Below are 17625 nucleotides of genomic sequence, written 5' to 3' on the forward strand. Positions count from 1 at the left end.
TTTGTTATACCTCAAGAAACATTTCTTTACCTTTCTAATAGAAATGAGGTCCTTTCTGATCCTAAATCTATAGCTCATCCTAAAACAAAGGATGGCTGCAGAATTTCTAGTTTCCTCATGTGGTGTCCTCAAAGCTTTAAAGACTCTGTGTGAAGAAGTGCTGTCACACTGATTTTCAGCAACAGAGCAGCTCTCTTCCCATGCTGGAATGAAAGGACCAGGGGACATACATGAGAATTTGGAAGGGAAATGATTGTAAGCACAGGGAGATTTTCTGAAAGCCATAGGGTAAAGGGGCTCCAAAAGATAGATACCTGTAGTAATCTTTAATACTAACCCTCTTCAGAGAGCAATCCCGAATTGCACTCCTGCCACCTCTGCTGCACCAAGTAGACAGGTGGGCAGCTGACAGGTGTTAGACACATCAAGCATTTCACAATCACCCTCCCACGGAGCACTTCTCTGCTTTCATAAAGTAGTCAATAGTCTATGTTTAAGCCAGTTTTACAGAACAAGTCTGTGGCGGTTTATGTGTAGTCGATATTTTGAGTGTCGAAATAAGCTAGCTTTAATTAAGTAACGAGTAGCTAATCTATAATCATTACCCTGGGAAAACTGCCACTGATATCAAGTTTAAGGGAAAGGTAAACATGGGAGCACCTTGCAAGGTTCTATCGCACTTTTAAAGCTAGAACACAAAGTATAATTATAAAACCTCCCAACTTTCTGGTAAATTACAATAGATAATTAAATTCTTAGGTTTATTCAACATTTTCTGGAGGTTCTAAATACAGACTAAATAAGGAAGGGCACCCTAGGGGCAGAACATATCCCAACTCCATTGGCACAAATTAAACATTTGGTATCTTGAATCAGTTATTGAAAATTGTGATTTTAGGGCAGCCCCGGTGGCGCAGCGGTTTAGCGCCGCCTACAGCCCAGGGTGTGATCCTGGAGACTCGGGATCGAGTCCCACATCAGGCTTGTTGCATGGAGCCTGCTTCTGTCTCTGCCTCTCTCTCTCTCTCTCTCTCTCTCTCTGTGTGTGTGTGTGTGTGTCTCTATGAATAAATAAATAAAATCTGTAAAAAAAAAAAGAAAAAAAAAAGAAAATTGTGATTTTAGAAAGTAATTGTCACAATCTTGGGACTATGACAGATATTTCAAGAATACAGGCCTTTTTGTGTGACACACTGGGGGGAATCTGTTGTATTATGCTCAAAGATAGCTCTCTGATGACCGTGGTTTACCTGTTACTGATGTGCTATTATCTGGCCTTGTAAACTATGGGGCCACATGTATTTTGATGTTACCCTCTCTGGATGAAACCAGCAAGCTCAATTGGCTTAGGGAAAGAAAGTTACTCCCCTATCAGGATGTAAAAAGACTCTTCTTCTTGAGAAGTGCTCCTGGAGGGAGAGTGCATTTGGGTGAATATCCTTTGAGGAAGATCTTCAGGAGCCTGTCTTTTCCTTCTTAACTCCTTACAATCAGGAGGCTCCACCTATCAGGCTTCCTCCATCCAATTACTGACACCAGGTAATAAATCTAGAATGGTCCCTGCTTCTCTATCATATCTGGTTCCTTTAGTCCGGTGAGGTGAGGTGAGCCTGCGAAGCTGGCCTCCTGAAAGCCACAGGAAATCTTTATTTACTTTCTTTTATCTTTCAAGTTCCTGTCCTGTACATATCTGCCTATCCAGTCTCCTGAGAAGCGTGGCAGGGATATTGTGGAGGAGACTGTGGGCTAACTAAATGCCTTATGACGTCCCTCTCAGTGTGACCAATGCATCTGTAAGACACTAAAATGAGCTCATAATACACACAGTGAACAGCAAAAATGAACAACTGCCAATGATGAAAGCAGAGATTTTATAGGTATTTCTTACTCAGCTCATTGGATACCTATTAAATACCCATTCCCTGCCAACTACTATGAGAAAGCTTTATTTCCTAGAACAGACAATTGGAATTCAATTAGATGCTGCCACTGCCCTTTTGGTTCAGAGGTCAGAATTTCCTAATTCTAGAAAAATAGTGTCCAAACTCTAAGTGCTACTGGAACTGTCTGGTCTTTCCTGACCCTTTTCTTTCTTTCTCTTTTTTTTTGTGATATATTTTGTTTAAATTCAATTTGCCAACATATTGTATAACACTCAGCACTCATCTCATCATGCGCCCTCCTTAATGCCCATCACCCAGTGACCTTATCCTCCCCCCACTCTTCCCCTTCCGCAACCCTCTGTTTCCCAGAGTTAGGAATCTCTCATGGTTTGTCTTCCTCTCTAATTTCTCACCAACTTCCCTATTTTCCCTTTTAGTCCCCTTTACTACTTCTTGTATTCCACATGTGAGTGAAATCATATGATAATTGTCTTTCTCCAATTGACTTATTTCACTCAGCATACTACCCTCCAGCTCCATCGATATTGAAGTAAATGGTAGGTATTTATCTTTTCTGATGGCTGAATAATATTCCACTGAATGTATGTGTGTGTATATATATAACACCTTCTTTATCCATTCATCTGTCAAAGGACATAGTGGCTCCTTCCACAGTTTGGCCATTATGGACACTGCTGCTATGAACATTGGGGTACAGGTGTCCTGACATTTCATTACATCTGTATCTTTGGGGTAAACAACCAGCAATGCAATTGCTAGGTCATAAGGTAGCTCTATTTTTAACTTCTTGAGGAACCGCCATACTCTTTTCTGGAGTGGTGCACCAGCTTACATTCCCACCAACAGTGCGGAAGGGTTCCCCTTTCTCCACATTCTCACCAACATCTGTTGTTTCCTGTCTTGTTAATTTTCTCCATTCTCACTGGTGTGAGGTGGTATCTCATTGTGGTTTTGATTTGTATTTCTCTGATGGCAAGTGTCGCAGAGCATTTTCTCATGTGCTTCTTGGCCATGTGTAGGTCTTTGGAGAAATGTTTGTTCATGTCTTCTGCTCATTTCATGACTGGATTGTTTGTTTCTTGGGTGTGTTGAGTTTGATAAGTTCTTTATAGATTTTGGATACTAGCTCTTTATCTGATATGTCATTTGCAAGTATCTTCTCCCATTCTGTAGGTTGTCTTTTAGTTTTGTTGACTGTTTCCTTTGCTGTGCAGAAGCTTTTTATCTTAAGTCCCAAAAGTTCAGTTTTGCTTTTGTTTCCCTTGCCTTCATAGATGTGTCCTGCCAGAAGTTGCTGTGTCCTGGCCCTTTTCTTGTGTCTCCCATTCTAGCTCCCTAAATTTCAGACCGTTTGCTCAGGATGTGTTTCCTCCTTCCAACCTGTGGACGACCTTGCCAACTTCATCCCTAAAGGGATTGTTCCTGTGGAACTTCTTTGGTCCCTCCACTGTAGCACTGACTGCACTGTTTTGTAATGACACTGGGTGTTTTTCTACTTCTCTAGTAAAAGGCCCTTGAGAACAGGCAACAGGAAGATCATATTTTACTATCTTAGTATCCTTGGTGCCATGATTGCACATAGGAATAATTCTACTAAATGTTTTTATATGAATGAAAGAATATATCTCCCAAGTGCTTTCTAGATCAAAATTTGATCAAAGTCAGCTTGATGAATGAATGCCTACCCAGTCCATGTCAGTAATGGGCAGAGCAGCTGCAAGGCAGCCAGCTGCTTGGAAAGAGCACAAGAAAGGGGCAATCTAACTTGGACTGATACCAGCTCTACCATCTCCTACTTGGTGGCCTTGGGGACATTACTTGACTTCTTTGAATTTTATTTTTTTTTATAAATTAATTTTTATTGGTGTTCAATTTACCAACATACAGAATAACACCCAGTGCTCATCCCGTCAAGTGTACCCCTCAGTGCCCGTCACCCATTCACCCCCACCCCCCACTCTCCTCCCCCTCCACCACCCCTAGTTCATTTCCCAGAGTTAGGAGTCTTTATGTTCTGTCTCCCTTTCTGATATTTCTCACACATTTCTTCTCCCTTCCCTTATATTCCCTTTCGCTATTATTCATATTCCCCAAATGAATGAGAACACACACTGTTTGTCCTTCTCCGGTTACTGTGGCCAAGTTCAAAAAGGGTGTTGCCTGAGTTCTTCTCTGGGATTTTGATGGAATCTTGTCTCACATTTAGATCTTTCATCTATTTTGAGTTTATCTTTGTGTATGGTGCAAGAGAGTGGTCCAGTTTCATTCTTCTGCATGTGGATGTCCAATTTTCCCAGCACCATTTATTGAAGAGACTGTCTTTCTTCTAGTGGATCGTCTTTCCTCCTTTATCGTATATTAGTTGACCATAAAGTTCAGGGTCCACTTCTGGGTTCTCTGTTCTGTTCCATTGATCTATATGTCTGTTTTTCTGCCAGTACCACACTGTCTTGATGAACACAGCTTTGTAGTACAACCTGAAATCTGGCATTGTGATGCCCCCAGATATGGTTTTCTTTTTTTATTTTTTTTTTTATAAATTAATTTTTATTGGTGTTCAATTTACCAACATACAGAATAACACCCAGTGCTCATCCCGTCAAGTGTCCCCCTCCGTGCCCGTCACCCATTCACCCCCACCCCCCGCCCTCCTCCCCTTCCACCGGTTTTCTTTTTTTAAAATTCCCCTGGCTGTTCGGGGTCTTTTCTGATTCCACACAAATCTTAAAATAATCTGTTCTAAGTCTCTGAAGAAAGTCCATGGTATTTTGATAGGGATTGCATTATACGTGTAAATTGCCCTGGGTAACATTGACATTTTCACAATATTAATTCTGCCAATCCATGAGCATGGAATATTTTTCCATCTCTTTGTGTCTTCCTCAATTTCTTTCAGAAGTGTTCTGTACTTTTTAGGGTATATTTTGAGAACCATTTGAATGGTAAATGGTTCTCCAACCTTTTATTTTCAGGTTGTAGGTGTCCTTCTGTCTAAAATGAGTCTCTTGTAGACAGCAAATAGATGGGTCCTGTTTTTTTATCCAGTCTGAAACTCTGCGCCTTTTGATGGGGTCATTAAGCCCATTCACGTTCAGAGTTACTTGAACGTCTTCTTAAAGGGGAGTTTTAAGAGTCCCCCTTAAACTTTCTTGCAGAGCTGGTTTGGAGGTCACATATTCTTTCAGTTCCTGCCTGTCTTGGAAGCTCTTTATCTCTCCTTCCATTTTGAATGAGAGCCTTGCTGGATAAAGTATTCTTGGTTGCATGTTCTTCTCATTTAGGACCCTGAATATATCCTGCCAGCCCTTTCTGGCCTGCCAGGTCTCTGTGGAGAGGTCTGCTGTTACCCTAATATTCCTCCCCATGAAAGTCAGGGACTTCTTGTCTCTTGCTGCTTTAAGGATCTTCTCTTTATCTTTGGAATTTGCAAGCTTCACTATTAGATGTCGAGGTGTTGAACGGTTTTTATTGATTTTAGGGGGGGATCTCTCTATTTCCTGGATCTGAATGCCTGTTTCCCTTCCCAGATTGGGAAAGTTTTCAGCTAGGATTTGTTCAAATACATATTCTGGCCCTCTGGCCCTTTCGGCGCCCTCGGGAACCCCAATTAAACGTAGGTTTTTCTTCCTTAGAGTGTCATTTATTTGCCTTAATCTGTCTTCATGGTCCCTTAATTGATTGTCTCTTTTTTCCTCAGTTTCCCTCTTTGCCATTAACTTGTCTTCTATGTCACTCACTCGTTCTTCCACCTCGTTAACCCTCGTCGTTAGGACTTCTAGTTTGGATTGCATCTCATTCAATTGATTTTTAATTTCTGCCTGATTGGATCTAAATTCTGCAGTCATGAAGTCTCGTGAGGCCTTAATGCTTTTTTCTAGAGCCACCAGTAGCTGTAGAATAGTGCTTCTGAATTGGCTTTCTGACATTGAAGTGTAATCCAGATTTTGTAACTCTGTGGGAGAGAGGGCTGTTTCTGATTCTTTCTTTTGAAGTGAGGTTTTCCTTCTAGTCATTTTGCTCAGTGCAGAGTGGCCAAAAACAAGTTGTATTGGAACACGGGGGAGTATCACTGGTCCCTCTAGCTGGTCTTCTGGGGGGGGGGCCTGCTGTGCTGATTTTCAGGTGTTAGCACTTGGGGGAGCTGCTCTGCCCCTGCCTGATGCAGGGCTCAGCGGGGGTTGTTTACCCCGTGGGGCCCCAGGAGGAACAGCAGCAGTTGCTATGGCAACTCTGGAAGCCTGGATTCAGCCTCCGCAGGAACTACGGGGCTCGGGGCTCTCGGCTCTCCATCCGCAGGGCCTGGAGGCTCCGGGGCGGGGCCGCTGATCTGCTCAGCTCGGGGCAGGAGCGTCCTCGCTGTCTCGGGCCCTCCCGGCCTCTGCCTGTCCCGGGGGAGGCCGGATCCTGGGCTGTGTCCCGGCGCCCTGTGCTCCGGGGCCTGCGCTGTTGGATTCGCGCTCCCAGAGCCCCGCAGCCCCCTCCCTGGAGCCGCCGCCCGAGCCCCTCCGAGCTGCTCCGGCCCCGCCGTGCGCGCTGCAGCCCTTAGGGAGCTCGGAGCACTCTCCCGGGGCGCAGGTGTCTGTTAGTGTCCCAGGGAGCCCGAGGGCATCCCCGCCCTCCTGGGTCCTGCTCCAACTCCCTGCGAGCCCCTTTCCGCCCGGGAAGGTTGGTGCAGCTCCTGCTCCTCTGGGACGGGGCTCTCCTGTCCTGGGGACACTCGCCCCGGCCTCAGCCCGGCTCCTCGCGGGGCCCCTCCCCCTCGGAGGCCTTTTGTGTCTTTATTTCTTTTTCCCCGTCTTCCTACCTGGATAGAAGCGCGGACTCTTCTCACTGTAGCATTCCAGCTGGTCTCTCTTTACATCTCAGGCCGAATTCGTAAATTTTCAGGATGGTTTGAAGGTTATCTAGGTAATTTGGTGGGGACAGGTGATTTGGGGACCCTGCTCTTCCGCCATCTTGCCCCTCCCTCGACTTCTTTGAATTTTAGTTTTGAACCTGTAAAATGGGAATGATCCCTGGGACTGACCTCTAGAGTTGCCATTAAACAAGACAATGTACCAAAAGTCCTCAACACAGGGACTAGCACAGAGTTATAAACATCTGCTAACTACTTTTTAGGGGCCAGACACTGTAACATGATGAAGATACAGTGGTGAAGGAGACCACATCACTGCCCTGGTAATATGCAGATGAGAACAGGAAGTAAGCCAACAGTTAGAAAAATGGCTGCCACAGAGATAAGGACAGGAAGCAGTGGGATAGACAGGACGAAGGATTAAATTGGTCTCGGAGTAGGTGCTGGCCTTATATGATTCTGAGTAATCTGCTGCCATTTATCTCTGAATGTACTGAACTCAGTATAAAGTATGAATAGAACTGAGTTTCAGGATAGGCAAGTTCCAGGCCTCAGCTGAGTTGAATGGGCCCCAGAATCTCCAACCGTGTTTTACACAACTTGAACCCACTGCTGACTGACCCAGAGTAATTTAGAAAGCTTAAGATTTTAAAACAGACATCATAGATGGCTGGCCTGCAAAAATGATGGGCATTCCTGCATAGCTAAATCAGAGACATCAGGGTGACGGTGACTGGAAGGGCTTTTCTCTATGAGACAGTAAAACTGGGTATATAAGTCTTGGACTGAAAAAAAAACAAAAAACAAAAAAAATAAGTCTTGGACTGTCCAGGCTGTTTTTCTTGTTAAGCAGTCATCATAATTTCAACATGGAACATTTTTTATCTTGCTTTCTAAATGAAAAGCAAGAAAACTCCAGGAAGAGGCTTCGTGGTTCCTTGGAGAAATGGCTAACTCTAGGGCTGCTGCAGAAAACAGGTAGAAAATGAACCTGGAATATCATGTTAAGATGGAAAGTGCTCAATTGCCCAAAAATAAACCCACACCTACATGTTCAGTTAATCTACAACAAAGGAGGCAAGAATACATGATGAGGAAAAGTCAGTCTCTTCAATAAAGAGTGCTGGGAATACTGGACAGCTACATGCATAAGAATGAAACTGGACCACTTTCTTATACCACACACAGGAATAAATTCAAAATGGATTAAAGACCTAAATGTGAGACCTAAAGTCAGAAAAATCCTAGAAGAGAACACAGGCAATAATGTCTCTGGCATCATTTCTCTAGATATATCTCCTGAGGCAAGGGAAGCAAAAGCAAAGATAAACTATTAGGTTTGCATCAAACTAAAAAGCTTTTGCACAGGAAGCCATCAACAAAACAAAAAGGCAATCTATTAAATGAAAGAAGATATTTGCAAATTATACATTCAATAAGAGGTTAATACCCCAGGGCACCTGGGTGGCTCAGTGGTTGACCATCTGCCTTTGGCTTACGTAGTGATCCCAGGGTCCTGGGATGGAGTCCCACATCAGGCTCCCTACAGAGAGCCTGCTTCTCCCTCTGCTTAAGTCTCTGCCTCTCTGTGTCTCTCATTAATAAATAAATAAAATCTTTTTTAAAAAAAGAGGCTAATATCCCAAATATATAAAGACCTCACATAACTCAACATAAAAAAAAAAAACAATTTTAAAATGAGCAAAGGACTCAAACAGATACTTTTCCAAAGAAGTCATAAATATGGCCAACAGGTACATGAAAAGATGCTTAACATCACTCATCATCAGGGGAATCCAAGTCAAAACCACAATGAGATGTTATCTCACACCTGTCACAATGGCTAAAATCATAAAGACAAAACATAACAAGTTTTGGTGAGGAGGTAGAGAAAAGGGAACCCTTGTGCACTATTGGTGTGGACATCAACTGGTGCAGCCACTGTGGAAAACAATATAGAAGTCCCTTAAAAAATTCAGAAATACCATATGACCCAGTAATTCCACTACTGGGTATTTAACCAAAGAAAACAAAAACACTAATTTGAAAAGATGTAGGCACCCCTATGTTTATTGCAGCATCGTTTATATCCAAGATATGGAACCAAGCTAAGTGTTCACTGATAGATGAATGGACAAAGAAGATGTGGAGGTATATATGTATGTGTCTGTACATATGTGTTTGTGTGTGTATATACACTATATATACACAATGAAATATATATATGCAGTATTATACAAATTTATATACTCTACCATAGAAAGAACAAAATCTTGCCTTTTGCAACAGCGTAGATGGACCTAGAGAGTACTATGTTACGCAAAATAAATCAGAGAAAAAAAAATACCACGTGATTTTAGTTATATGTGGAAGCTACAACACACAACACACAAAAACAGAAACAGACTCAAATATAAAGAACAAACTGGTGGTTGCTAGGGGGAAGCAGGGCAGGGTATGGGTGAAATAGGTGAAGTGGATTAAGAGGTACAAACTTCCATTTATAAAATAAATACATCTTAGGGATGAAAAGCACAGCACAGGGGATATAGCCAATAATATTGTAATAACTTTGTAAGGTGACAGATAACTACACTCATTGTGGTGAACACTGTGTAATGTATAGAAAGAACTGTTGAATCATCACTATGTTGTACACTTGAAACTAATATTAACATTGTCCATCTATACATCAATTAAAAAAAGAGTACACATGTAATTACAAAAAAAAAAAAAAACAAAAAAAGACAGAAGTGCTTAAAAAAAATGATGGAGGCCTGTCAAAAGCACCGCAGACATCCAGAACAAGTTCCCACTGGCCATATAATAGAGAGCAGTGGGTTACAAGACAATGAAGAAAGGAAAATTCATTGAATCTATCATGATAATAATAAAAAGACAAAAAAAATTAAATGGAGAAGAAAACATAGAAACAACCCAAATGTCCATCAACAGATGGAAAGATGTTGGTATGTGATATAACACATAATACATATGTATTCCACATACATACAGTGGAATATTACTCAGCCTTAAATGGGAAAATTCTGGCACATGCTACAACATGGATGAATCTCAGATATTACATGAAGTGAAAAAAGCCAGACCTAAGAGGGCAAATATTGTATGTTTCTACTTATATGAGGGACTAAGGGTAGACAAATTTATAAAGACAGAAAAATTTTTAAGATTTTATTTATTTATTTGAGAAAGAAAGAGAGAGCATGAGCAGGGTGAGCAGCAGAAGGAGAAGCAGACTCCCCTGCTGAGCAGGAAGCCTGATGTGGGGCTTGATCCCCAGACTCTAAAGTCATGACCTGAGCCGAAGGCAGATGCTTAACCTACTGAGCCACATAGGCTCCCCTACAGACAGAAATTAGAATGCATACAATACCGTTGAACTATATAATTAAAACTAGTTAAGACTGTGAATTTTAATTTGTATGTTTTATATATATATATATATGCTATATGTATGTTATGTTATATATGTTATGTATTGGTTGTATATTATATATTATATACTTAGTTATATACTTAATATATGATATTAATATATAGTATATATAACATCTATATAGCTCAATTAAATGAAAAGGGATAAGCAGCATCAGAAATGACTTCTGTTTTCACATATATAGGTCAAAGTTACTTGGATTCCACTTTTCTTTCACAAACAGACTCTAACTGGCCCTTTATGTGATGTGTCAGAACCTGTAAAGAAATCGTTTCAAGGTAAATCTCTATCTCCCTTCTAATCTGTCATCCACAATCTGCCCTGTAGATTTAGCTTTTCATGCCCTACAGCTGTCTATCAAATTGGCACAAAAGTTGTCTTGAATATAAGCCTCTGGAGCATCCCCAGCCTCCACTGCCAATGGGCCCCCTCAAGATATCTGAATCTAGAGATAAACACAGACTAACGAGCCAGAATATGATGCAGATCAACCGAGCCTCCACTTCATAAATTTTAACAACAGCTACTATGTATAATGGGCTCCCAAACCAGCAGAGTAATATTTACAGTAAAAAGAAAAGGAGCCAGTTTTCAAAAGTACTTTCAAATAAATGTCAGCTCTATATATTTATAAAATTTGAAACAAAACAAATGGGAGTTGGAAATGATGGAAGCTAGAAAACCTCCATTCTACAACCACTACAATATTAAATACAATGACTGCCATTGAATAATCCCAGTGATAAAAATTCACATCACCAGCGAAGGCGCAAATAGACACCATGAGTCTCTGGATGGGATGGAGTGAGAAAGACCGTTTCCCTTCTGGAGTTTTCCTAAATCTAGTCATCAGAAGACAACACACAGACCCAAACTGAATGACAGCCTACAAAATGCCCAGCTATATTCTTCAAAAACATCATGCAAGATAAAGAAAGACAGTAGGACTATTCCAGATTAAAGACATGTCTAACAACATGTGTGATCCTGGACTGGATACCAGAGGGGAAAATAAAAAGGCTATGAAAGACACCATTTGGGCCACCTGCCAGAATGGGAATATGGATAGTACATCAGTAAAAGAACTGTATCAGTTAGATTTTTTGATTTTGATTACTGTGGTTAAAAGGACATCCATTTTGTTTGAAAATGTACCTTTGATGCCTTAGGGGGTGAGAAGGCACAATGTCTCTAACTTATTCTCCCACAGTTCAGAAAAAAATTATGCTCATAAACAAACAGGCAGAACGTGATAAACGTTATCAAGAGGTGACCGCAGAGAAAGGTAACCAGGGATTCTTTTACTGAAATCAGGTGGAAGAAAATCAGTCCTCTCTTCCATCAGCTGCCACTGAAGTCACCCACCCTGACCCTAGCTCCTGTGTAGACTCACCATTCTTCTGAGAATCTTCAACAGAAGCTTCTGTTCTTTTGGGTCCTCCTTAGATGTTAGTAAATCAGCGAAGTTCTCTGCATTTTCAGGAGACAGACTGTCTGGGTTTTCCCCTCCATACAGCTGAACCAGTATGGACAAACACTTGGATGACACTTCAAAAATTTCAGGATCCTCATTTGGAAGCTGCAAATGAACAGAAAGGACTACTTAAGTTCATTGAGGACTGTGTTGGTATTCCTCAAGAAACACAGAAAAATTTGGCTCAATGGAGAGAATGTCAGTCCAAATGAGTGTAAAGATTGAGTAATTCAGTATTTTTTTCAATCTCTTTCAAAATGCATACAAGAATTCAAGGCAATGGGGCACCTGGGTGGCTCAATGGCTGAGCCTCTGCCTTTGGCTCAGATCATGATCCTGGGGTCCTGGGATTGAGTCTCATATCGGGTTCCCTGCTCAGTGGGGAGTCTGCTCCCCATCCCCTACCACTGCCTATGTCTCTGCCTCTCTCTCATGAACAAATAAATAAAATCTAAAAAAAAAAAAAGTCAAGGTTAATGGCACAAAATCAGGAGAAAGTTCCTCAGTCTTTTTTTTTTTTTAAAGATTTTATTTATTTATTCATGAGAGACACAGAGAGAGAGGCAGAGAGAGAGAAGCAGGCTTCATGCAGGGAGCCTGATGTGGGACTTGATCCGGGGACTTCAAGATCATGCCCTGGGCCAAAGACAGGCACTAAACCGCTGAGCCACCCAGGGATCCCCCTCAGTCCTTTCTTGAATCTAAGTAAAGAAAAGCCTGTAACAAGCAGAGGACCAGCATGTATTTTATATGCTTTCCTAATAGGTGAGTACATTCACAAGAATGTGTGTGTGTGTGTGTGTGTGTGTGTGTGTGTGTGTGTGTGAGAGAGAGAGAGAGAGAGAGAGAGTTTGGAGGAATGGAGAGTTTGAGCTTTCAGGAGCACAGCCTATCCATTCTTGCTTACTCTCGACTTGTTTAGGAAAAATCTACTTCCTCGAAGATATAAAGGAACATTCTGAACTTGTCCATGTTCAAATTATTGGCTAAACAGGTGGGACAGAAAACACTGTTTCTGTTATGTATTACAAGGTATAATATGAATGATAATCATACTACAAAGCATTTTCACCTTTTCATTTTTAAAGTTTTATTTTATTTGGAAGAGCACGAGATGTAATTCCCGTGCCATACACTTCACTCGTTTAACAGGTACAATTCAGGGACTTTTCATACATTCAGAGTTGTACAGCCACCACCACAATCAATTTTAGAATTTTTTTCATTACCCGAAACATGAAATCATACAAAATATGATCCCTTCTGATTGGGGTCTTTTATTTTGCATGATGTTTTCAGGACTCATCCCTGCTATAGCAGTATTTCATTTCTATTTTTATTGTCTAAGAAGACCCTGCTGCGTGGACAGACCACATTTTGTTTATCCATTCATCAGTTGATGGGCATTTGAGTTGTTTTTACTTCCTGGCTATTATGAACAATACTGTTATGAATATTTCTAAGTTTTTGTGCAGATGTAGGTTATCATTTCTCTTGGGTGTATAGAAATGATTGCTGGGTCATATAATAACATATGATAACTCTAGGTTTAACCTTTTGAGGAACTATCAGACTGTTTTCCAAAGCTGCCAGTAGCATCAGCAATGTAGGAGGATTCCAGTTTCTCCACATTCTCACCAACACTTACTGTTATCTGTATGTTTAATTACAGCCATCCTGGTAGATACCGAGTGGTAACTCACTGTGGTTTTCATTTATACTTCCATGATGACTGAAGATGTGGTGCGTCTTTTTATGTGCTTACTGGCCCTTTGTACATCTTCTTTGGAGAAATGTCCATTCAGATCCTTTGCCCACTTTTAAAATGGGCCATCTGCCACTTGATGATTGAGACTAAGTGTTCTTTATGTATTTTAAAAACAAGTCCCTCAGCAGATTTTCAAAAATGTTTTCTAATCTGTGGGTTGTCTTTTCACTTTCTTGATAGTATCCTTTGAAGTACAAAACATTTTATTTTGATGGCTCCAAATGTATCTACTTTTTTATTGTTTGTGATTTTGGTATGATACCTAAGAAACCATTACCTCCTCCAATGTCCTGAGATTTATGCATCTAAGAGTTTTTATACTTTCAGCTCTTATGTTTATTTTTTCTTCTAAGAATGTTTTGGCTTTTACACTTAGGTCTTTGATCCATTTTGAGTTAATTTTGAATGTGTTAGCAGGGGTCCAACTTCATTCTTTTGCATGTGACTTAATCTTTTATTTTGAGATATCTGTGGGTTCATATGTAGTTTTAAGAAACAGTACAGAGAGATCTCATACATATTTCATCCATTTTCCCCAATGGAAACATCTATAACTAAAGTAGAATAGCACAACCAGGAAATTAACTTTGATATAATCCTTTGACCTTATTCAGATTTTACTGCTTTACTTGTGTTTGTATGTATGTATGTATGTGTATATATATATATATATATATATATATATATATATATATATATTTAGTTCTATGCAATTTTATCACACAAGTAGATTTGGTAATACCCACTATCTTAAGATAAGGAACAGTTCTAGCATAAAGATTCTTTTCATAGCAAAGGCCAACTCTCTCCCTTCTCCAATTCTAATCCCTGGCAACCACTAACCTGTTCGTCATTTTGTCATTTCAAGTAAGTTACATAAATGAAAGCACACACACACAGTGCATATGGCTTTCTTCACTCAACATAATTTCTTTGAGATTCATCCAAGTTTTTGTGAGTATCAACAGTTCATTTCTTTTTATTACGGAGTTGTATCCCATGGTATAGATGTACCACATTTTAACTACTTGCTCCTCAAAGGAAATTTGAATTATTTCCAATTTGGAGCTATCCCAAGTAAAACTACTAAGAGAACATGTGTGTAAGTTTTTACGTGAACATAAACTTTCATTTCTCATTGACATAAATGCCCAAGAGTACATTACTGGGTTGAATGGGAGGCTCGTGTTTAGTTTTTTAAGAAGCTAGCAGATTGTTTTCTAGAATGGCTGTACTATTTTAATTTTACTATTTTATATTCCTAGAAGCAATGAATAAGAGATCCAATTTCTTAGCATCCTTACCAGCATTTGGTGTTATTGGTATTTTTTATTTTAGCCTCTCTAGTAGGCAGGTGGTGATAACTCATTGTGGTTTTAATTTGCATTTCTCTAATGGTAACTGATAGTGAATATCTTTTCATCTGTTCATGTCTTTTGTCCTTGGCTAACTAGATTGTTTGTAGCTTTATTTTTGATATTTCAGAGTTCTTTTAATATTCTAGATATGACTTCTTTTTCAGATATGTGGCTTGCAAACTTTTTCTCACAGTTCGTAGCTTGTCTTTCCATCCACTGTATTCTTTTGCAGAAAGAAAATTTTAATTTTGATTAGGTCCAATTTGTGGTTTTATTTCAGGGGGATTGTGCAAGTCTAAAAACTCTGTCTAGCCTTCGGTCCTGAAGATTTTCTATTTTTTTCCTAAAAGTTTTAAAATTCACATTTAAATAAATTAATTTTGTATCACCTATGAGGTTTAGGTAGAGGTTCTTCTATTTATTTATTTTTGCCACCAAATGTACAATTGCTCCAGCATCATTTTTAAAAATTTGTTTCTCCAATGAATTATTTTCACAACTTCATTAAAAAATCAGCTGGGCATGTTTGTGCAAGTCTGTTTCTGAGTTCTCTATTCCGTTCCATTGATCTTGGTGTCTCTCTCTCCACCAATAATGCACTGTCTTGTTACTGTAGCTATGGAATAAGTGTTAATACCAAGTAGAGTGTGTCCTCCAACTTCATCTTTTTCAGATTATTTTAGCTATTCTAAAGTCTATTATTTTTCTACATAAATTTTAGAATAAGCTTGTCTATTTATTAAAATTTTTTATTGGAATTTTAGTAGGGATTGCCTTAAAACTGTCAATGGAACTGGGGAAAATTGACATTTTTAGTCTGTTGAGTCTTCTAATGCAGGAACATACACTGTCTCTCCATTTAGGTATGTCTTCTTTCATTTCTTTCCTCACAATTTTGCAATCTCAAGGATATATATAGGTCCTACATACATTGTGTAATATTTATATATTAATACTTAATTTTCTTCGCAAATTACAAATGGTGATTTTAGTATTTGTTTCCACACGTTCAATGTTGGTATAGTAATACAACTGATTTTTGTTTGGTGATCTTAAATCCCACAGTCTTGCTGAACTCATGTATTGATGCTAAGAGTGTTTTTGTAGAACCCTTTGAATTTTTTACATAGACAATTGTGTCACATGCAAACAGGGATAGGATAGTTTTAGCTCTTCCTTTCCAAACAGGATGCCTTTTATTTCTTTTCTTGCCTTAATGCACTGACTAGAACTTCCAGTAGTGTATAGTGATAAAAACAGGGGGAGCTGACACCCTTGCTTTGTTCTCAATCATATAGAAAAGAGGATTTAGTCTTTCACGATTTAGTATGATATTAGCTGTAGGTTTAGCATAGATGCCCTTTATTAGGTTGAGGAAGCTCCCCCTCTACTTCTAGTCTGATGAGAACTTTGATCATGGGTGCTGGATTTTGTCAAACACCTTTTCTGTAATAATCGATACGGTCATGTGTATTTCTTTCACTTGTTTATATGGTAGAATACATTTATTTTTGAACGTTGAATAAGCTTTGCAAATGCAATAAATCTTGCTTGGTCATTGTGTTTTTATATATTGGTGCATCTAATTTGCTAATATTTTGTTGAAAATGTATCTAAGTTTATAAGAGATATTGTAGGTTTAGGTTATGTGTTGTTTTTTTGTAGAGTTTTTTTTAAATATGCAAATATAAAAATTTATTTTAAGTGGCGAACGCTTATTACAAAAATTAGCAAATATCTGGGCCTTTTCCTTTTCAGTTTCTCAGTTTTATAGATGAAGTGATAGAAGGGAGTGACCTCGGTCCTTTCCCATGGCCTCACCTGGAGCGGTCGAGTCTATCGGCTCTCTACCCGTAGGGTTTTTTGTTTTTGTTTTGTTTTGTGTAGCTTAGCATGAGGGTAGTAGTATCTTCATAAAACTCTCCTTAAAACTGGCATTGAAAACTCTTCACATGTTTGGTAGATAGAATTCTCCACTGAAATCATCTCAGTCAGGAGAGTTTTTTTTTTCTTTTCAGAAACTTTTAGATTATAAATTCAATTTCTTTAATGACGATAGGACTATTAAGGTGTTTATCTTAGTTGAGTTTTGGTACTTTTTAAAGATTTATTAATAATAAATAAATATTTATTATTTATTAATAAGTAAATAGAGAGAGAGAGAGAGGCAGAGACACAGGTAGAGGGTGAAGCAGGCTCCACGCAGGAAGCCCGACGTGGGACTTGATCCCAGGACCCTGGGACCACAACCTGAGCTGAAGGCGGCGCTAAACCCAAGCCACCCGGGCTGCCCAGTTTTGGTACTTTTTAAAGAATTTGTCCATTTCTTCTAGTTACAGAATATATGAGAATAAAATTATTCAGACTATTCTATTATCCTTTTAATGATTATAGATCTATATTGACATTTCCCGCTTCATTCCTTATATTAGTAATTTTGTATTTTTATCTTTGTCAATTTGCTAGAGATTTTTCAGTTTCATTGCGTATCAGGCTTTCGTTTCATTGATTCTTCTGTATTGTTTTCCCATTTTAAATTTCACTAATTTCTGGTCTTATCCTTATAATTTCCTTCATTTTGCTTGCATTGGGTTCGTTATGCCTTTTTCTAGTTTCTGGAGGTGGAAACTTAGATTATTTAGATCTTTCTACTTTTCTAATGTAAGATTTTGTTACAAATTTAAATTTTGTTATAAATTTTCCTCAGTAGTACTTCAGCTGCATTCTACATAGGTTTTTAAAGATTCACTTATTTTGGAGAGAGAGAGCAAGCATGAACAGGGGAAGGGGGGGGAACGGTAAGGGAGAG

General features: G+C 39.3%; 1 protein-coding gene across 1 annotated transcript in view; it reads right to left on the reverse strand.

Moving 5' to 3' along the window:
- ULK4 (unc-51 like kinase 4) overlaps positions 1-17625 on the reverse strand; it is a 590170-nt gene that overhangs the window by 109396 nt on the left and 463149 nt on the right. Inside the window, exon 35 of the mRNA XM_055321719.1 lies at positions 11610-11795. Coding sequence (XP_055177694.1) covers positions 11610-11795 — 186 coding nt within the window. The remainder of the gene's footprint in view (positions 1-11609; positions 11796-17625) is intronic.

The sequence above is a fragment of the Nyctereutes procyonoides genome, unplaced genomic scaffold (assembly GCF_905146905.1).
Source record: "Nyctereutes procyonoides isolate TBG_1078 unplaced genomic scaffold, NYPRO_anot_genome, whole genome shotgun sequence".
In the NCBI taxonomy this organism is placed as follows: domain Eukaryota; kingdom Metazoa; phylum Chordata; class Mammalia; order Carnivora; family Canidae; genus Nyctereutes; species Nyctereutes procyonoides.